Genomic DNA, 22,646 nt, shown 5'->3' on the forward strand with positions numbered 1-22,646 from the left:
TGATCTCTGTCAAATAAATAAATAAAATATTTAAAAAAAAAGAAAGAAATTCTGCAGACCAGAAGGGGGTGGCATGATATACTCAAAGTGCTGAAAGGGAAAAAATCTGCAGCCAAGAGTACTTTATTCAGCAAACCTATCATTCAGAGTAGAGGAAGAGATAAAGAGCTTCCCAGACAAAGACGGTTAAAGGAATTCATGACCACTAAACCAGCCCTACAGGAAATGTTAAAAGGCAGTTTGAGTGGAAAGGAAAGACCATAAACAGGAGTAAGAAAAGTAGAAAGCACAAAAGCAATAAAATTAAGTATATCTATAAAAATCAGTCAAGGGATTCACAAAATAAAAAGATGCATGGTATGTCAGATACCTAAAACATTGGAGAGGGGGAGAGAAATAAAGAATGAGTTCAAACTTCAGTGACCATCAAGGTAATATAGACTGCTCTATGCAGAGGATGTTATATATAAACCTAATAGTTACCACAAATCAAAAACCAGTAATGGATATGCAAAAAATAAAGAGCAAGGAACCCACATATATCACTAAAGAAAGCCAGCAAACCATGAGAGAAGAGAACAGGAGAAGAAAGGAACAGAGAAGAATTACAAAAACAACCATAAAGCAAACAACAAAATGGCAGTAACTATATACTTATCAATAATAACTTGAATGTAAATGGACTAAAGCCTCCAATCAAAAGACATAGGGTGATAGAATATATAAAAAAGCAAGACTCATCTATATGCTGCCTGTAAGTGACTCATTTCTGAACTCAAGACACAAGCAGATTGAAGGTGAAGGGACGAAAAAACACTTATTATGCAAATGGAAGTTAAAAAAAAAAAAAGCCAGGGTAGCAATACTTATATCAGAAAAATAGACCTTAAGACAAAGATTATAACAAAGAGGAAGAAAGATACTGTAAAGTCATAACTGGAACATTCCAACAAGAAGATATAACAATTATAAATATTTATTCACCCAACATGGGAGGACTCAAATTCATAAAGCAGCTATTAATAAACATGGAGGAGATAATAGAAAAAAACACAATAATAGTAGGGGACTTTGACACCCTACTTACATCAATGGACAGATCATCCAAACAGAAAATCAACAAGGGACAGTGGCTTTCAGTGAAAAGCTTCCAAATTCATTTTATGAGGCTGGCATTACCCTGATACCAAACCCAGAAAAAAACACTACAAAAAAAAAAAAAAGAAAGAAAGAAAGAAAGAATACAAAAGGCCAATATCTCTGATGAATATAGATGCAAAATCCTCAACAAAAAAGAAAACAAAAGGCCAATATCTCTGATGAATATAGATGCAAAATCCTCAACAGAATGCTAACAAACTGAATCCAACAGCACATTAAAAAAAATAATGCACCACTATCAAGTGGGGTTTATTCCTGGGATCCAAGGGTGGTTCAATATTCATAAATCAATCAAAGTGGTACATCATATCATCAAGAGAACAAATAAAAACTTTAGGATCATTTCGGTAGATGCAGAAAAAACATTTGACAAGGTACAACATCCATTCATGATAAAAACTTTCAATCAGGTAGGTTTAGAGGGAACATACCTCAAAATAATCAAGGCCATGTATGAAGAGTCCACAGCAAACATCATCATACTCAATGATGAAACATGGAGAGCTTTCCCCCTCAGATCAGGAACAAGACAAGAATCTCCACTCCCACCTTCATTTCTTTTTCTTTAATTTTAAGATTTTTATTTATTTACTTGACAGACAGAGATCACAAGTTGGCAGAGAGGCAGGCAGAGAGAGAGGGGGAAGCAGGCTCCCTGCTGAGCAGAGAGCCCAATGCGGGGCTCGATCCCAGGACCCTGGGATCATGATCTGAGCCGAAGACAGAGGCTTTAACCCACTGAGCCACCCAGGCGCCCCCACCATCTTCATTTAACGAGGTACTGGAAGTCATAGTTACAGCCATCAGACAAGGAATAGAAAAAAAATGGGGCATCTGGGTGGCTCAGTTGGCTGAGCATTTTATTTTTAGTTTCAGCTTAGGTCGTGTTATCAAGGTTGTGAGATCAAGCCCCACATCAGGCTCCATGCTCAGTAGGGAGTCTGCTTGAGATTCTCTTCTCCCTCTCCCTCTGCCCCTCCCCACTCTCTAAATTAAATAAATAAATCTTTTTTTAAAAAAGAAAAAGTAGTGAAAGACACCTAATTTGGTTTAAAAAAAGTAAAACTTTCACTATTGCAGATGACATGATATTATATATAAAAAACCTTAAAGTCTTCAGCAAAAAAATACTGGAACTGATAAATGAATTCAATAGTCATAGGATACAAAATCAATGTGTAGAACTCGGTTGCATTTCTGTACACTAATAATGAAGTGGTAGAAAAATTGCAAAAATAATTCCATTTACAGTTGCTTGAAAAATAATAAAATACATGGGAATAAACTTAACCAAGGAGGTGAAAGACCTGTACTCTGAAAACTATGACACACTGATGAAAGAAATTAAAGATGAGACAAAGACATGGAAAGATATTCTATATTCATGGATTATAAGAACAAATATTGTTAAAAAGTCCATACCACTCAAAGTAGTCTACAGAATTAATGTCATTCCTATCAAAATATCAATAGCGTTTTTTGCATAACTAGAACAAATAATCCTAAAATTGGTATGGAACCACAAAAGGCCCTGAATAGAGAAAGCAATCTTCAAAAAGAAGAACAAAACTGAAGATATTGTAATCCCAGGCTTCAAGATACACTACAAGACTACGGTAATCAAAACGGTATGTTACTGGCACAGAAATAGAGACATAAATCAGTGGAAAAGAATACAGAGCCCACATAGAAACCTACATTTATATGGTCAATTAATCTTTAACAAAGGAGGCAAGAAGATGCAATGGGGAAAAAGACAGTCTCATCAATAAATGGAAAAACCAGACATCTACATGGAAAAGAATGAAACTGGACCATTTTCTTAAACTATACACAAAAAAAATTCAAAATGTTTTTAAGACCTAAATGTGAAACCTGAAATCATAAAATCCTAAAAGAGAGCACAAGCAGTAATTTCTTTGGCATTGGCTGTAGCAACATTTTTCTACGTATGTCTCCTGAGACCAGGAAAACAAAAGCAAAGATAAACTATTGGGATTACATCAAAATAAAAAGCTTCTGCACAGCAAGGAAAACCATGAATGAAACTGAAGGGCAAACTACTGAATGGGAGAAAATATTTATAAATGACATATCTGATAAAAAGTTAGTACCCAAAATATATAAAGAACTTGGCACAACTCAACACCCCAAACCAAGTAATCCAATAAAAATGGGAAGAAGATATAAGCAGACATTTCTCCAGATATCCAGATGGCCAACAGATACATGAAAAGATGCTCAACATCTCTCTTTATCAGGGAAAAGCAAATCAAACCACAATGAGACACCACCTCACATCTATCAGTATGGCTAAAATCAATACCCCCAAAACAACAAGTGTTGACAAAAATGTAGAGGAAGGGAAACCCTTTGTAAGAAAGCAAACTGGTACAGCTGCTGTGGAAAACAGTTTGGAGGTTTCTCAAAAAGTTAAAAACAGAACTACTATGTTATCCAGTAATAGGTATTTGCCCAAAGGTAAGAAAACATGGATTCAAAGATACATGCCCCCCTATGGTTATTGCAGCATTATTTATAATAGCCGTATTATAGAAGCAGCTCAAGTATCCGCCCATAGATGAGTGGCTAGAGAATAAATAGGATGATAGAATGTTACTTAGCCATAAAAAAGAATGAAATCTTGTGATTTGCAGCAACACAGATGGATCTAAAGAGTATAATGCTGAGTGAAATAAGTCAGTCAGAGAAAGACCAATACCGTGATTTCACTTATAGGATGAATTTAAGAAATAAAACCAAAGAAGAAAGGAAAAAGGAGACAAACCAAAAAAGAGATATTTAACTACAGAGAACAAACTGATGGTTACCAGAGGGGAGGTGGGTGGGGGATGGGGGAAAAAGTGATGGGGATTAAGAAAGAGTACACTTGGGGTGCCTGAGTGGCTCAGTGGGTTAAGTCTCTGCCTTCGGCTCAGGTCATGATTCCAGGGTCCTGGGATCAAGCCCCGCATCGGGCTCTCTGCTCTGCAGGGAGCCTGCTTCCTCCTCTCTCTCTGCCTGCCTCTCTGCCTACTTGTGATATCTCTCTGTCAAATAAATAAATAAAATCTTAAAAAAAAAAGAAAGAAAGAAAGAAAGAGTACACTTATCTTGATAAACACTGATTAATATATGAAAGTGTTGAATCACTATTTTGTACACCAAATATTTGCAACTAATATAACTCTGTATGCTAACTATACTGAAATTAAAACTTAATAATAAAATAAAAAATATAAATTTTTTCTGTCTATAAATAAATAAAAAGTCCAATGAACCCTCTCAAGATGAAAACCTTGTGTGTGGGTGTTTATTTTCTATCCCTGTTAGTCCACGTCTAGTCACCAAACAAGTATTTCTCTGATTCCCTGGAACCTAATCATATTTCAAAAATGAAAGATACCTATACTTTTGAACTTTATTTCAGAAATTTCTATTGCTGAGATTATTGAAACTTAAAAATATGTAAGGTAAGGTACAGAGTACATCCCAATATCCGTTTATCAGACATGGAGCATTACACAAATTTTTAAATCTCAAAATATATGACTGTTAGAGGAATGCTTTCTCACCATTTCACTGTTGGTTTTTTTTTTTTTTCTTCCTACAAAAAGCTCTGGGTTATAACAACAGTAAGGTAATAACATTTTTTAAAAGATCTTTTATTTATTTGAGAGAGAGAGCATGAACAGCAGAGGGAGAAGCTGACTCCCCACTGAGCAGGGAGACTGAGGCAGGATTCGATCCCAGAGCCCTGAGATCATGACCGAAGCCAAAGGCAGATGCTTAACTGACTGAGCCACTCGGGCACCCCAAAGTAATAACATTTTCTTCCCAAAACTTCAAATTTCATGATTATAGTACATCTCCCTAGATAGTTTTATTGGATACGTTTCTGAATCTTTAAACAATTTTTTTGACTTAGAGTTACCTTTTTTTTTTTTTTTGGTACTCTTTATATCAATTTCCCTATCTATAAAATGGGGGAAATAACTGTACTTAACTCATAGTGCCGTTGTAAAGATGAAATGACAGAATCAGTGTGAAGCAGTGCTCCTAGCACATAACCATGCCTGGGGATTAATGAGTACACTTATTGTGATGAGCATTGAATAATGTACAGAATTACTGAATCGCTATATTATACACCTGAAGCTACTAATATAACAACGTATGTTAACTATACTGGAATTAAAATTAACACATACACCCAGATCATTCATACAAAGCCTTTAGCACAGTGCCTGGCATATAGAAAGTGCCTGATGATACATTTCTTTCTTTTTTTTTTTTTTAAGATTTTATTTATTTATTCGACAGACAGAGATCACAAGTAGGCAGAGAGAGAGAGGAGGAAGCAGGCTCCCTGCTGAGCAGAGAGCCCGATGTGGGGGGCTCGATCCCAGGACTCTGGGATCATGACCTCAGCTGAAGGCAGAGGCTTTAACCCACTGAGCCACCCATGCGCCCCTTAATGATACATTTCAACGAATCATATTAATAGCAGCAACTTCGATCACCTCTCTTGGCTCAGTTTCCTCATCTGTAAAACGAGAAGAGCACTATTATTCACCTCATAGGTTTTTGTGTGGATTTAATGAATTAGGCTGTATGGAACAGTGTCTGGCAAATGGTGTACAGTCAATAAATATAAGCAATCTAATTAATGTATTACTTCTTCAGTGTTGCTTAAGACTTTCATTTATTTGGAGATACTGAAGCTTAAGCCTAACAGACTGAAAGTAGGGAAGACAGCAACCAGGGAAATGATTTGTCTCTTCCCTGCTTCTCCAATGAAAGAGGCTGAATGTTTGTGTATCCATGGAACAAGCCCAAATAAGGGCAGCCAGGAAAGGAATGATTTACCATCGGTGACTGCACGTAGCTAAAAGGTGCAAAGCAGGATTGACTGTATCTTTTCTTTTTTAGAGAATAGCTGGTCTATGTAGATTTTGTTTTCTAAGCAGAATGTATATCTGCTTTATATTTATTTTGCAGGCGACTATTCCTGAGGGGAATAAGAGTAACAAAAACAATAATAGAACCACATTTTGTAAAAATTTTCTAATTTAAGATAGGTCTTGTATTCTTGGGGGCTCTGGAAGTAAACCGCTTTCCATAAAGGGCAGGTCGTCCCCAGCTCCTCACCTATAAAAACAGCGAAAATAATTTTGCAGTTTTATTTTTAAAGTTCTTATGAACTAAATATGAAGTGGTTTAAATTAAATCCAGGCCAGACTTACTGGTGTTTTTTGTTTTGTTTTTTTTTTTCATTTGTTTGGTTTTTTTTTTTTTTGGTCCATGGAGAACTGAAATAGAATGTTTCGATTCCAGAGGCTTTTATTTTTTCCATCATTTTCTTGACTCACTGGACTGTGTCAGCCATGCACATGGCCTCAGCCCACTGGGTTGGGTACAGCATTTATTATAGACCTCTTTGCTAATGTGGGTCAACAAGGAAAAGAGACTCCATTGTAATGGCTTTGATTTTTTTTTTTTTTTTGAGAAGCTGAATTGAATTCATGTGTTCTGTCTATTTACTTAAGGCTCAAGTAAATAAACTGAAAACAATTTTAGTTTAATAGTCAAATCCTAATGGGGACCAGCATCATTAGAAGGCACACACCGGTATAAAGCAAATGCTCCACAGCCATGTTTTTTTCCCCATGCCAGAGCCACAAGGCAGCAGACCAGTGTGCTGGAAACAGAGACGGGATGCCTTAAAATGCTCTTTAAAATGATCGAGCACATGGAAGGATGCTATGGCTGGTTGTTTTCCTTAGCTGGAGACCAACACTCCGCACCTGTGGAGAGTCAAATGGCATGCCCTCCCAGGGCAGCAGCTGCCATGGTGGGTGTTAAATCCTGTGTCTTCTGCCTTGTTTTTCTAACTGGCTGGAATATGCTGGCCAAGCACCATGATGTGTTTATTACATCCTCTCTGGGCTCAGAGTCCTGGACACTTTTCAAGTAAAGAAGTGACACACATCTTGCCCAGGTCGCCTTTCTGTGACATCCGGCAGGGTTTCCACAAAAACACTTTCAGGAGGAAAAGGAAAAGAATGACAAAGGCAACTGACAACCCCATTACTGTCCTCATCCTGACTGTGGAAAAACATCCTGGGAAATAGGAGCTGGATCAATTATTTGCTCATTTAACTTGCAAATCAAGACTAAAGGATCTGGGGGTGGGGGCACTCTACAAAAGGAGAACCCGTGACTTAAAACTACACTTTCCTCAAAGATGGAGAATTTAGTCAAAACTTTGGTAGTCTGTTACTTTGGAGATTCATTTTCTTAAGCCTTGGCTGGTGCCAGCCAGATGCTCCTGAATATTGCAGAGCTGTCATCAACTGGGGAAGACATTTCCCCTCAAAACATGCAAAGAGCTTTCTTGTTATTTACATTGTGAGAAGACTGCATGTTCATTGTAAATAGTATCAATAATAAACCTCTTCCAAAGTGTAAGGAAAACGAAATCAAAACAGACTTTGAGTATATACAGAGTATGCTTTCTTTTTTTTTTTTTTTTTTTTTTTTAAAGATTTTATTTATTTATTTGACAGAGAGAGATCACAAGTAGGCAGAGAGACAGGCAGAGAGAGAGAGAGGAGGAAGCAGGCTCCCTGCTGAGCAGAGAGCCCGATGCGGGACTCGATCCCAGGACTCTGAGATCATGACCTGAGCCGAAGGCAGCGGCTTAACCCACTGAGCCACCCAGGCGCCCCAGAGTATGCTTTCAAATAGTGGTGCTGCTATTCCAAATCCTCCCTACCTCCAGGATACTGGTGTCGGTCGCTGAGTCTTTCCGGGTACAAGCCCCAGTGCTGATGACGGGGACACAGAGAAGAGAAAAATGTGGTCCTTGCTGTAGAAGTGCTCTCAGCGAATGTGGGCCAAGGGAGATGTACGAACAGATGATTTGAATTTAATTCAGTGTGTGTTACTACTTCATCCTGAACTGGATCACTAAGGACACAAGGAACTGCATGAGGGAGTCCTGGAGAGTGTTATGTAAGCTTGGTTTGTCAGATGACAGGATCATGTCATGGGAAGAAGAGGAAGGTATCCATGGGTGGACACAACACATACAATAGCAAGCAGCTGGGGAAAGAACTTGAGTCTCCTGGAAACCAGGAAGAATTTCAAGTGCCTGGAGCATTGAATGAATAATGGATGAGAGGATGAGGCTGGTCGGTAGACTGGGGCTAGATTCCGAAAACTCCTCATTGATGAGCAGACAGTTCCTGTCTTCTACCTTGTCTCTCCAAAATTATTCATCCCTGGAGCTCCGATGACCTTATTTTGTTTCCCTCCGTATTGCCCACGAGTAAATGAATACCGTATACCTCAGCGTTCCCAAGAAACTAAAGAGCCTGGTAAAAGGACAAACAGTGCCCACAAATAGTTGCAAATGCAGAGCAGTAAATAATGGTTACAAAAGTTACATGTTGCAACAATTTTCAACAATGTCTTGTAATTATCAACTGTAATTTAGGCCAACTGACCATATCCACAAATGGCTTTCAGTTCCTCTGTGTGAGCCGGGCAGCTTGACGAAATTTATGATGCAGCAGCAATACCTAGAAGGTACCTCTTCCTGACCAGTCTCCCCTTAGGGTTGAACCCCAAGAATGGCAGCCTGTTCCCCACAGAGTTGATCTCCTTTCTTCCAACAGGGACTGTTTGACTTTCTTGCAGAGATGTCTGTGCGGAAGTAGGTGAGTGTATTTGCCCCAGGAAAGTAGGAAGCTCCTACTCAGTGACTCTCCCTTTAGTCTGCAACTCAAGAAGTAACTGAATCCTGAATCCTAGTTCACCAGAAGGACAAATGAGCCTTGGCAGCAGGGGGGTTGAGAGGATAAAGTAGTTGTTAATTCCAGCTCAAATCCTGCTGCTCTTTTAAGAAGCCAGCAGCAGTCCCGACCTCATCCATTTCCTCCCTCAGACGTTAATCACTTCGGCTTAAGCAGGCTACTTCACCTGCAGTCATCTGCATTTCTTTGCCAATGGCTTTCCTCACTTTCACAAGCCACTGTGCTAATATGCATGACAGGATGGAGATGTGAGGAATCAACACTCCCCCAGCAGCCCTCTACCAAAGATGGGAGTTGAGGTATATACCTCAAATGAGAGCTCCTTTCCCCAGAATTCTCAAGTATCTTTTGTGGCTACTTCCTTTCTGTACCTCCCTTCACACTCCCCTGCTGATTCCCTGAAGTTTCCAAATAAGTGATTGGCACTTCAATCATCTCAAGGATCCTGATCCAAGGAAAAGGCATTTCCATGCCTCCCCAAGCCATTATGATCTCCCCTGTTCTGAACATATCTGTAATGTGGAGGTTAGCATTTGATTTTCATCTGGTTGCATTGGCTTTTCATTCATTGAGACTGGAGCTTGACTAAGTAAGCACCAGTATGTTGTGCTAGTGAATGACAGCTGATGACAGGGCAGGTTATATGTAGGGGGGAGGGGCAGGCAGGAGATCTATAGGCATTGGGTTCCAGTCATGGCTGGTGGCTACCGGTTTCCAGAAGCTGTCGGTCTGCTTCCTGTGTGGTGGCCAAAGCATAGTCCCCAGACTAGGAGCATTGGGCATCACCTAGGAATCAGAATCCACAGTTTAACAAGATCCCCAGGTAATGTGTATGCATGTGAAAGTTTAAGACGCACTGGCCTCAAGGAGCTAGGCCCTGCAGGATTTATCTGCTGTAGTATAAACCCCCCGAGATTTATTTATCAAAAAATTTAAGCCTGGGTTTATTTTGTAGTGAGTAGGAGTTGCCAGCTTGATATTGGTTCATATGGACTGAGCTAAAGTGGCTGAGAAAAGATACATCTGACAGCTGACTGACCAATGGACTGTCACACTGAAATGTTCCTGTTAGAGTTCCTAGCCTTCACCAGAATGATACTAGTTATCTACATGAATACATGAGCACTTGAAGATAACACATAAAAAATGACACTGAGAAGGGTGGCTTGACGTCAGTTTATTTCTTGTTAAGTCATAAATAAGTCTAAAGTAGACAAATACATAGTTGCTATTTAAGATTAGTGCATTTGAGATGTCTGGAAAATAAGTGTTCCTAGACCGGAGTGAATGGAAATGATCAACCATCAACGTTCTGTAGATCCCACAGAGTTTCAGATATCTGGCAGTTCACCCGGAAAGGTGGAAGACAAACTTTCCTAACTATCTCAAACCATTGAAATCTTTATTTACTAAATGTGGTTGATTTTAGAAATCCCAGAATTAATTCTAAACTACTACTGCACTTTCCATTCTCTCAGAATATTTCTTGTACTGACTTCTGCTTTGGAGGGCAAACTTCCTTCAACTGCAGATAGCATTCTTTGTGATGAGGGTCCCTATCTCATGCAAAAATCCCCTTCTTCCTTCAAAACCTTTCCAGAGCTGGCTTTCTCTATGATAGCTCTGCATTCCTGAAGTACTATTTGGTGTTAAAAAACTTTCTCTCCTTGGTTGTCTCCTAGGTACAAATTCAATTGGAAGAGAAGGAGGGTAATGAAACAGAAGAAGTTACAAAGATTTTCTGAAGGAAATATTCTCCATTCCTTTACCTTAGAGAGTGAGAATGACCTTGAAGGCAAGATGCATGGATTTTAGTATCCCATATAGTAGATAAAACGGACACAGTAGATACAATGAGGTGACCCTTCTGTTCTGCTGTTGAGAAATGACAAGATTAAATCATGCTATGATCTGAATGTGCACCCCTACCCCACCCTATTCATATGTTGAAACCTAACTGCCAAAGTGATGGTATTAGGAGGTGGAGCCTTGGGGAGGTGATTAGATCATGAGGGTGGAGACCTCATGAATGGGATTAGTTCCCTTATAAAAGAGGCCCAAGGGAGCTCTCTTGCCTCCATACTCCTGGAACCAAATACCACATCGAAAAATCCTAAAAGGCTGTTTTACTCTTTTGCCACTGTTACTAGAAGTCAGCTCACAAATAAGTGGAAAGCAATTTGGAACATAATCCTTTTCTTCCAGTCAGTGTATTTCAAACTTTTGAACATACCATCACATGACATATCTTCAACACCCCATCCTAGTCACTGCAATTTGTTTGCATATTTTTATTTACTTGTTTATTTATGCCAGTTAAGTTTAAATAAATTTGTTTATGTCAATGAGAAGTTGAGACTGTTCCCAATGAAAGTGTATTTGCTATGAGACCAAAAATAATGAATCCAAGGCAAAATCCAATATTGAGAGATAAGCAGTGGGAGGATGGGGAACAGGGTACCAGAAAAACAGTATCAAACTCGCCTATCCAATCTCAGGCAAGAGTTACACTTTTGCAAATTGCATTTTTCCATTTATTCTCTGCCATAAGTAATGAAATAATACCCAAATATTTCCATCTAACTGTGCTTTAGGAGTTAAATCTCAGCTATCATGAATAAAACATCCTGGCTATTTCTTATGAAAATAAGTAGGTACAAAGAAAGATAGTCAGCTAGTGTTTAATTATATAATGAGCAAATTATGTAATGTAATGAGTAAATTATGGGGAGTTCAATTGTAGCTGATGTATAGTTCAACTGAGTTAAATCTTACCATAATGTTCCTTTTCTAGTGAACAAAAGCATTTTTTTTTTCTTGGCAAAAGGCTCAAACACAATTTCTTTCTCTTGCTCTCTTTTATTTTTTTCTTTTCTTTTTCCTTTCCTTTTCTCCTTTCCTTCTCTTCTCTTTTTTCTTTTCTTTTCAGGCCCATAATAATCATTTTTCTCCAAAATGGTTTCCATGATTGGACCAGGTCTGTGGTCACTTTTTTTTTTTTTTAATCATTTTGTGATTATGCCACGTTTGCTAAACAGATATTGTGTAATTAAAGATGGGCTGCTTCTTGAGGTCTCTAGAAATGTTTCAATGTTAAAGGCCCCAGTGGTCTTTCAAAATGTTTGCTTAATTAAAGGAAAAGAAATAGTGGAACCATTGTTCAGGATAATCAATGAAAGGTCATTTACATGAAGGGACCATGGTATAGTGAGAGAAGAAATCCTGGCTCAGTATAATTCATTCTGGGTCCCTTGAGTCCACACAAAAGATTTACCTTTAAGAGGCTAAGTTCCCAAGCCCCCAGTTTTTAGGGAGTAAATCCAAACTATAGAACCTCTAAATCTTTTATCAACCCACCAAATAACGCTATGTTAGAAGCTCAAATTAGAAGAGACTTCTGCAAGCTTTCATATCTGTATTAGGGGGTCAGTGCAAAGAAAAGATGCTGGAAAAAACCCTCAGGACAAAGGGAGACCAATTTATGTTTTCCAAATATAATTGTGGCCACGCTGAATACTATTTTGGGGAAAAAAATCATTTTAAAATTGGAACACTTTATTTGACAGCAGTTCATGTTCAGTGCTTTGCCCTTTAAAAAAATCAATCATACTAAAAACATAATTTATTTGGGTATATTATTATCTCAAAAAGCAAGGCATAAAGGTAAGCTACCTTTCACATTCTCTGATTTCTATTTTAAATCCTAAGTCTTTCTGAGGAAGACAAAGTAAGTTCCACATTTTTAAAAAAGCCATAATTGGTTTATAAATACAAAAATTATACTTTTTTTAAAAGAAGGGTGGGGTTTACTTGAGCATTCTGTGCCAAATGCATGCTGTTGTACTGTGTCCAATTGGTCCTTAATTTTTGCCATGTTACAAAATTCGAGGTTCTTTCCAAACAAAGGATACATCTGTTTTTATCAGCTGTTTCTTGACTTTTATTACTGGGACTTATTTTTTAAAATTGTTTTGCCTGGATGGCATTGTTTTACTTGGCATGATTTATTACTCTCCCATGTCCCCACAGAAACTACGTATTCCAGAAATAATGCAAACTAAATCAAAAATAAGAAGAAAAAGATGGGAACTCATTTCATTTACATTGGATTAAATGATCATTTATAATATGTGAATACATTTACATTGTAATAGAATTTTTATTTATCAATGGGAACAAAAATATATTCAATTACTCTAAGCCGATATACGGAAAATTTGAGGTCAAAATTGATCAGAGGTCAAAAGGAAGAATTGAAGAATGTGACTTTTTGGAATGTTATTTAAAAAATCAGCTCAAAATTGGAGGATTTTCTGCCTAACTGAACATTAACAATGTTTTTATTTATTTATTCTCTACTTTGTTTCACAAAAGATTTCAAGCAGTTTTCCCTTTCAATGTTCTGTTAAAAAATGTATTGAATCTTAGCTTTTGATATTTATGAACTAAAGACATTTGATGCCTACTTACTGTGCAAGCATTTTGCATATATTTTTATGCTAATTTTTAAGGCTAGAAGAACATATCTTTGAGTAACATAACATTTAAAGAGTAAATTTATTAGTTGTACTGTTATCTTGGCATGTATAGATTACTGGATAGCTTGACAATTACTGCCTTACCAACTTCAATAACTAACTTTTTGTGGAGTTGAAAATGTTAAAATAATAGGATAGTTTTACTTTAGACAGGAAAATATTGAAAAAGACTGGGGAATAATTGCAAAGAGCAAAATATCTAGATATCTTTAGATAATGAGCTAAACTTGGCTCAAATCACTAAGAAAATCTTAAATTGTACGGTGTTTTTATTTAATCATGTAACATTTTAAAATTTTAAGCATTTTAAATTTTATTAAATTTAAATTAAAACATTTTAAAAAATTAAAAAGTATTTTAAAAAATTTAAAAATTTTTCAGTAAAATGTAGAGCCTATTTCACTTCTAGGTAAACATTTTTTGTAGTTGGCCCATATTTGCTGATATTGGGGTTTGGGACATTTCTAGATCTTCCAAAACTTTATCAATTCACAAGATAAGTTAACCAGGAAAATTTGAGGAGATATATTGCTTTAGAGACAGCTTGTTTTAGTTTTGTGATAATTCAAATATCCCTGCATTTGCATTTACCATTTTTGTTACTCAAACAGTAATAGCTAACATTTATTTAGCATTCCACCTGCCAAGCATTGTTCTGAATGCTTTGTTTTTTTAACTGATTGAATCCTCAGAACTGCTGGATAGAGCAGGCACTGCTTATTAATGTTTTATAAGCCAAGACATAGAGAGTTAAGTAACTTACCCAAGGTCCATGACTGGCCATCACAGTGCCAAAATTCAAACTCAGGAAGGAGCCTCCGAGCCCAGTTTGTGACCACCAATGCCTGCTCAGAAAATGAGGCATCGTTGTGTGAGCTTTACGTGCTACTGCCACCATTCTGTTCTCTGAGAGCGGAGTTTTCTCTGTGAATATTTATCTAAAGAAAATCTCTCATATTTATTGACAATTTGAATAGCCAATACTCTTCTTATTTTTGCCTCGCTAGTCTCTTACTTATCATTTCTATTTTACATGAGGAAAGAAAGATTTCAAGAGATTTTATGCAGTGGAACAATTTAGGTTGTTGCTTGAAGATATCTCAGAAAGAGCTACGAATCTCCAGGATCGGTCTGAGCAAGGCTAAAATGGGGAAATTTCACACATTGCTCAGGCAGAGCAGCTGAATCCAACAGAAAAGCAACGCAAACAGGTCTCTTATGACTCGGACTCAGTCGCCATTTTGGATTTTCTAAAAAGAGTGATTATAAACTCACCAGGGAATAGAATTTTGGAATTTTATCTTAAAGGTTAATACCTCAAATTCCAAATAGAAAACAGAGTAGAAGATGCCAAAAATCTTCTAGTTAATAGGACAAAGAACCATAGACCATCAGCAAGTGCAACTTTACCTGCTTCGAGATGATTCCTACCAATTAAAATTTTTTTCACATAAAAGAGTTGCAATTCTCATTCAGGGAGGGCTGCATAGTGTGGTATCCCAAACCAGATGGATCCCTTATTTTAATGGCATTTTTCTAACATCTTTTTTTCCCTTTTATATGGAGAACCAAGAAAGAAAGAAAAAAGGATTTCAGAATGTCAATGTTACCCGTATTTTCTTCATCTTCTATAAATACTGAGTTGTAAGCAAAAAGCAGATGACTATGCCCAGTCTTAAATCTACACACCCGAGTTGGGTCACATAAACAAAAAAATCTATAATGGGGAGAAGAATTAATATGTGGTGAAAAATGCAGTTCAAATGGATTTGGATGTGTAGTAACCTCCCACTTAAAGAAAATTTCAATTAGTTTAAAGACAATAAGAGACCTGCTGATGATGGAAAGTACAGGAAAAGACAAACTGGGAGATGTGTTGGAAACCATACTCCATCTGACCTTAGTAAAGGTGAACTAACATTTCTCTGTGCATGATTGCAATGGTTTATGCAAAGTCATGTGTTAACAATTTAGAGTGTCTTTAAATTCAGGCCAACCAAGGTAAAAGCAGGTATTTCCTTTTATAGGAGATCCACAAAGATCTGAGATTAATCAATAGATCCTCCTACCAACCTACCGACCCATTTTCTCTCCTACCTTCCTTTCTTCCTTCCTTCCTCCCATCTTTCTATCTTCCTCACTGATTTCATGTTTGTGGATTCACCCCCCAGTAAAATGTGTTTGTAATCCCAGATCAATACTCAAGGTGCTTCTGAGATCATCCACAGACCTGCACAGAACAGCAAAAAATTTGAGTCATCCAATTGAAGTGGAACAAGGTGCTATTTTGCCTTCTTACTTCAGCTTTCATACAAATGTCTGTTCTTTTCATGGTCTATTTAGTGTCACATTTTTCTCGTCTTTGTCTTTTTTCCTGGTGATTTTGCTGTTTAAAACATCCCACAAGTGTAGCACTGAAGTGCTGTCTAGTGTTTCCAAGTATAAGAAGGCTGTGATGTGCCTTATGGAGAAAATGTATGTGTTAGAACAAGCTTGTTCCAGGCATGAGTTACAGTACTGTTGGCTGTGAGTTCATTTTAAATGAATTAACAATATATATTAAGATGTCTTTAACACACATAAAACAAGGCTATGTACTCCTCAGTTGATGAAGATGTATGACCAGAGGCTTGTGAGAACCTAGCCCTGTATTTCCCTAGAAACAATACTTCTGTATTTGCTAGTTCAGTGTTCACACAGATACACATACAGAGAGGGGGATATACGGGGATGTATCATCATATCACCAACAATGTGAGTCTATGGAGCAGAATCCTCTGAGCTGCAATAATTTCCCACCTTCTCACAAACTGCCAAATAAGTGACCAACTGTCTCAATTTGCCCATATGCCTTTGATTAAGGGATTTCCCAGGATGAGGGACTTTCAAGTGCGACAGCTGGGAAAATCCCAGGGCAAACTGGAAAGAGTTAGTCCCCTACTCTGGAAATTCTCGAAGCCAAAGAATTACGGTGGGGTTGGGGCCCATACAGACCCTTCAGATCTTGCTCTGGAGCTAGTAATCCCACCATCATTAGGAAAGAGACTTATAAAATACATATACCATTAAGCCCCCCTGGCCCCACTCATACTTCTAAGGGTTCATGAGCAAAACCTAAGGCCTCTCTGGCAACACTTGATTGAGAAAGCATTAACCATAAGTTCATTTGATTTACATTTCTAATGTCCCTGTGTCTCTTTGGTGTGAAGAGACTTCAGAGTTGAGCTGTGAAGAAATATAATGACTTAACCCAATAAAAAAGCAAAAAAAAGATGCGTAAGAAATTAAATATGTCCATTCAGGCAGCTAAATATACTCTTTTCCATTATTTTTCTGTACATTGACAAATGATAGAGGAGAAAAAGTGTGGACTTTAAGATTTAATCCACATTTCCGAAATCAACAAATCCTCAACTTCTCTGAGATTTGTGGCTCTGTACAGAAGAGTGATTCTCGACCCTGTCTGCACATGAGAATTATCTGGGAGGTTTAAAAAAGTCCTATGCCTTGACTCCACCTATTATAATGAGATTAAATAAGAATGGGGGTTGGGTGTTACTGGCATTAGAATTATTCTAGAAGCTTCTCAGGTACTCTAATGTGAACCCTGAGCTAAGTAGCACTCACAGGGGAGACGGTGTTGAGGAGAGGTCTCGAGAAGCTTCTAGGTTCAGCAGAGAAGAGCACTATATCAACTGGTGATGCCTGCAGAGGGCGGAAGGCAGGGAAGCTTTCAGCACACAGGGCTGCACTACACACCAGAAGTGGAAACATTCAAACTCTGTAATCAGGCAACTCTTGATTCTCTCTTTGCTCAGCTGTTAGGACTGTCTCACCTGTGTGACGTTGGTCAAGTGATTCGCCCCTTTGTCATCAGTACCATCCCCTGATAGCCATTTTGCGAGATTTGTAGTTAAGGATTGAGGAACCACATGCCAAGTACCTGGCACAGAGTGAATGCTTAAGAAAGAGAAACTATCGTCCTGTCATGAGGACCGCTTTCTGAGCTGCATTCTGTGATCCTGACAAAGAATACCAGGGGAGCTTTATGAGGTGGGAGTAGAGTTATTTTAAAAACAAAATGAATAACACTGATAAAAATGAATGGTACGGCCAAGGCAATTTTGTAAGCATATAATCTAGTTCAGGGGTCAGCAAATGACTGCCTGTGGGCCAAATCTAATCATACCCTCTCATTTACTTATTGTCTGGAGCTGTTTTCCCACCACAGAGATCATATGGCCCCTAAAGCTAGAAATATTTACTATCAGGTCCGTTACAGAAAAAGTTTGCTGACCCTTGATTCTCGTTCATCAATTCTCAGTGTGGTTTCTGGACCCCTGAGACCCCGTCAGGGGATCCGTGAGGTCAAAGTTATTTTCACAGTAACACTCATACATCATTGGCCGTTTGCACTGTGTTGACATTTGTGCTGGAAAGACAAGAACCATGGCGGGTAAAACCACTAATGCCTCAGCACCCATGCAGGCAAGGGCACCAACAGGCTTTTTAAGTTCTTTAGCACCACATCTTCACAGGAAAAAGCAAACAAAAAGCTAGTTTCACTTAACTCAGGGTTTCTTAGCTTTGGCACTATTGACATTTTGAGCCAGATAATTCTTGGTGGCGGGGAGCTGTCCTGCCCGATGTATGATGTTTATCAACATCTCTTGGCTCCATCCCCTACGGACTGACTGGACAACCAGCCCTTCCTCCCATTCCCCAGGGCTGACAACCCAAAGTGCCACCAGCCATGTTCTTTTTTGTTTTTTGTTTTGTTTTACTTTTGATTTCTCAGTTTTAACTTAATACATGTGACAATATAGGACACATAGGAATAGATAAAACTCAGATCAACAAAAACTCTCTGGGGTCGCCTGTGATGTTTAACAGAGTAAGGAGATTCAGAAACCAAAAAATTTTAGATCTGCTGCTCTCTCTTGTATTCACAGTGCATTTACGATGTGTATATCACAAAATTAAGGACCATATAACTGACGATAAGCAAGATGTAGAAACAAAAAGTAGAAAAATATGTGTGTGAGGGGGCTGGGGTCTTTGGACGGGAGGGACTGTGGGTATCCCCAGCAAGTACACAACTTTAGAGGCAGAAAAGGCATATGTGACCCTGAGCAAGTTAGTCTTCTGTTTGTGCCTTAGTTTCCTCCTTATAAAATGAAAGTGATCACAGTACTCCTCTCAGAGTATTATTGGGAGGATTTCATGAATAAACACATAAAAAGTGTGCCAAATAGGCTTGGCACTTAGATTAAGTATACCCTGTGGGTCAGGTATTATTATTTTTATAATAAATAGTTTGTCAGAAGGGATGAAGTCAGGCCTGCAATTAAGGCGTACAGGTGCTGCTGACCTTACCCCCAGTGGAATGACTGAAAACAGAAAAAATGAAGTCACTGGCTCCCCAGAGACAAAATATCATGGAGTTGAGAAAGAAATCAGAATCTTCAAACCCCCTTCCTACCCTAACACCACACTTTCTAATCCAAAATCACATCTGTTACCCCTGTAAGGTACATGGACATTCTCCAAGGTTTCAAACAAACGATGTGAGGTTGGCTTGGTTTCATATGTTAGTTCCAGAGCAGTTATAATTTTTCTTGTTCCTGCACTGTGATTAATTTTCCCTTCAGCTCAATTTGGCTGCCAGAAGACCATACAGAATTGTATTGGTTTCAGAAAATACCCACACAGTCCCTTTCACCTTTAGGAAGACGCATGCTTTAAAGAAAGGGCTTGCTAGGGACACCTGGATGGCTCCGTCAGTTAAACATGTGCCTTTGGCTCTGTTCATGATCCCAGGGTCCTGGGTCGTGGGACCCAGCTCTGAGTCAGTCTCCTTTCTCAGCAAGGAGTCTGCTTCTCCCTCTGCCTGCCGCTTCCCACCCCCTGGCTTGTGCTCCATCTTTTTCTCTTTCTGACAAATAAATAAAATCTTTAAAAAAATAAATAAAGGGCTTGCTAATTTTTATAGTAAGAAGAATCCTTAATAAAACCATAAGGACACTTCTTGGATAAGCAAATGAAATGTTTGCGCCATGGTTTTAAAAAGTGCTGAAAGAAGAATCTGATTCTGAAGGTGAAGAGAGAAGTTACTTGAAATTTGAAATGACATTCTCTGTAGTAAAGTGCCCCACGTGCCAAATTTCATATCTTCCTAACCTCCCTGTATCGAGCACGACAAGTGTTACTATAGTTATTTTCTGTGGCTACTGAGAATGTTGAGTTTAGATTCTAAAATTCAGTTAAATCCAAATGTCACCTTCTTTGTGAGATCTGACCGCCTTACACTATTTTTTTATTTTATTTTTTCAGTGTTCCAAGATTCATTGTTTATGCACCACACCCAGAGCCCTCCTCCACCAGGCTCACCTATCCCATCATCCCCCTCCCTTCCAAAACCTTCAATTTGTTTCTCAGAGTCCACAGTCTCTCATGGTTCATCTCCCCCTCTGATTTCCCCCAATTCACTTTTCCTTTCCTTCTCCTAATGTCCTCCATGTTATTCCTTATTCTGCGTGAATAAGTGAAACCATATGATAATTGACTCTCTCTGCTTGACTTACTTCACTCAGCATAATCTCCTCCATCCCATCCATGTTGATACAAAAGTTGGATATTCATCATTTCCAATGGAGGTATAATATTCCATTGTATATATGGACCATATCTTCTTACACTATTTAACATTGACTCCCCTCCCTGCGACTCCCCATCCTGCATCATTTTTCTTTGACGCATATTTCTTTTTCCAACACATGATATATTTTACATAAGTATTTTGTTTATTGTCTGCTTGCCTCATTGTGATGGCAGGGGTTTTTATCCTTTTCCTTCAGTAATGTTTTCCTAGCTCCTGAAACTGAGCCTGGCACATGGTAGGGACCCCCAAATTCAGGTTTTGCCTTTAAATGGGGAATGGAAAATGTCCCTGTGATGCATTGCATACTGTGAATTCACATATGGAGACCTTGTATGAATGAAAGCATCTATGTTTCGCAAAATAACCTATTAGACTCAAGAGCATTCAACTGTCACTCTGCAACTTGGCAATTGTATGAGCCAAGGTATCAAATAGGCTGTCAGGAGCTTGTTCCAACAACCTCTACTTTTTAGTCATCTAACATTCTTATCCTTTAATGAATAAATGTCTCTTCATTAGATGTCCGGCTCATGAAATCTTCCCATACACCCAGACAGAGCACTGTGACTGACTGGCTCTTAAGAAATAATTATTAAGGGATTGATTGGCAACTGTACTCCACATCCCCAAGAGATGTGTTCCAGTGCAGTTCTACAAGAAATCCTTGAAAACCTAATTAAGTATTAAAGACTAGGGAACTTAACTACTTAAATCTGTTCTGTAATAAATACTTCTTGTAAAGCACAAAATTCCTTTGCAACTATATATTTTATTTATAAAGTCATATTTTGGCATATAGGTTTTGCTTAAATGAGTGAAACAAGACTTATACACTGGGTGTAGGCGCTACAGGCTCAATTCTGTGCCAAGCTGATGATTGATGTTGAGAAAGAGCCCCTTTAGGAGACCTGACTGGTATATACAACCATTAGTGAATTATAAATGGAAGGGGGAATTGCAAGTCCCTCCAAGGCAGAGTCCACCTCTTCACCTTTGTCATCTAGAATCTAGCGCAGGCATATTTTAAGCATGCAATACCTACCTGGTGATTAAATTAAACATGAGTACACAAATAATCAAATGCAATCAAGTACTAATGAGATTCTTTAAAAAGTCTATAACACAGTGAAAATTCAGACAGAAAAGGTCACTAGGAATGGCTTCATGGAGGAGATAGGGTAGAAGTTATGTCTGGAAAGAAATTAAGGCTTAAGTGCTGGAATAAAGGGTAGAAGGGAATATCAAGATAGAAAAGTAATTTAGACCTGTACACCCATCACTCAAAAGGATTTGGAACATCAATTTCCAGCAAATGTTTATTTATAATTATATATATTTTCTACTAGAGTAACATAATAAACAGTTTTTTAATACATTAAAAAAGGATTTTAAAGGAGGAATTAAAGAAATAAACCATAATAAACCATATATTTAAAATTATCTTTATTAATTGTGTATCATCATTTATATTGGGTACAAATATATGGTTCAACTATCCTTTGATAATTTTGAATTTCTTGGCTAACTTCCATTAATGTTGGATTAATCATGGTACCTCATGGTTCAGGAAGAGATAGATATAGGAGACCTATCAGCTAAGACATTTTGCCTGTTTTGTACTCATGCCTGCATTATTCATATTGTCTTTCATCTTCTGTTTCTCTAAAGGAACTGATTTTACTCATTTGTGAGCATTAACTTGATTACAGGTAGATAACATGATCTGGTCACTTGACCAGGCACATAGAATTCATAACATGTTGAAAGATGCTTAAAATGAACAAATGAGTGAAAATACCCTGGAGAGAGGAGGTAAACGTTGCACACCATGGCACCACCTGACAGAAGGATGGATCAAGGGTGCCACTGACCAGCCTCCCCCTTGCAGGCAATTACTGAATCACAGACCTGGACACTGCCCTGAGCAGGACACAAAGTTGGGAAGAGTAGATGCATGGAGTGAGGTCTTCAGTGGTAGTCAAGAGGTTTTGACTTGACAAGATAGGCAAATGAGTCTACTGATGTATTTTTAAAATTATTTTTATTAACATATAATGTATTATTTGCCTCAGGGGTACAGGTCTGTGAATCGTCAGGTATATATATTTCACAGCACTCACCACAGCATATACCTTCCCCAATGTCCATAATCCAACCACCCTATCCCCTTACCCCCAGAAACCCTCAGTTTGTTTTGTGAGATTGAGTCTCATGGCTTATCTCCCTCCCAATTCCATCTTGTTTCATTTTTTCCTTCCCTACCCCAACAATCCCCTCAAAATCCTCATACCAGAGAGATCATATGATAATTGCCTTTCTCTGATTGACTTATTTTGCTCAGCATATTACCCTCTAGTTCCATCCATATCATTGCAAATAGCAAGATTTCATTTCTTTTGATGGCTGCATAGTATTCCATTGTGCATGCGTGTGTGTGTGTGTGTGTGTGTGTGTGTGTGTATACAC

General features: G+C 38.2%; 1 protein-coding gene across 16 annotated transcripts in view; it reads left to right on the forward strand.

The window, feature by feature from the left end:
* The window catches only part of VEPH1 (ventricular zone expressed PH domain containing 1), a 254,356-nt gene that overhangs the window by 87,357 nt on the left and 144,353 nt on the right, over positions 1-22,646 (forward strand). The window contains exon 7 of one of the 16 annotated variants that reach the window (XM_032343633.1): positions 6,806-7,656. The exons of 11 other annotated variants lie outside the window; for them this stretch is intronic. In XM_032343633.1, the coding sequence (XP_032199524.1) occupies positions 6,806-7,138 (333 nt within the window). In that variant the 3' untranslated portion in view covers positions 7,139-7,656. 4 more of the 16 variants (XM_032343639.1, XM_032343648.1, XM_032343655.1 and 1 more) reach the window with 4 other exon arrangements.

This window comes from Mustela erminea, chromosome 1, assembly GCF_009829155.1.
Source record: "Mustela erminea isolate mMusErm1 chromosome 1, mMusErm1.Pri, whole genome shotgun sequence".
NCBI lineage: Eukaryota > Metazoa > Chordata > Mammalia > Carnivora > Mustelidae > Mustela > Mustela erminea.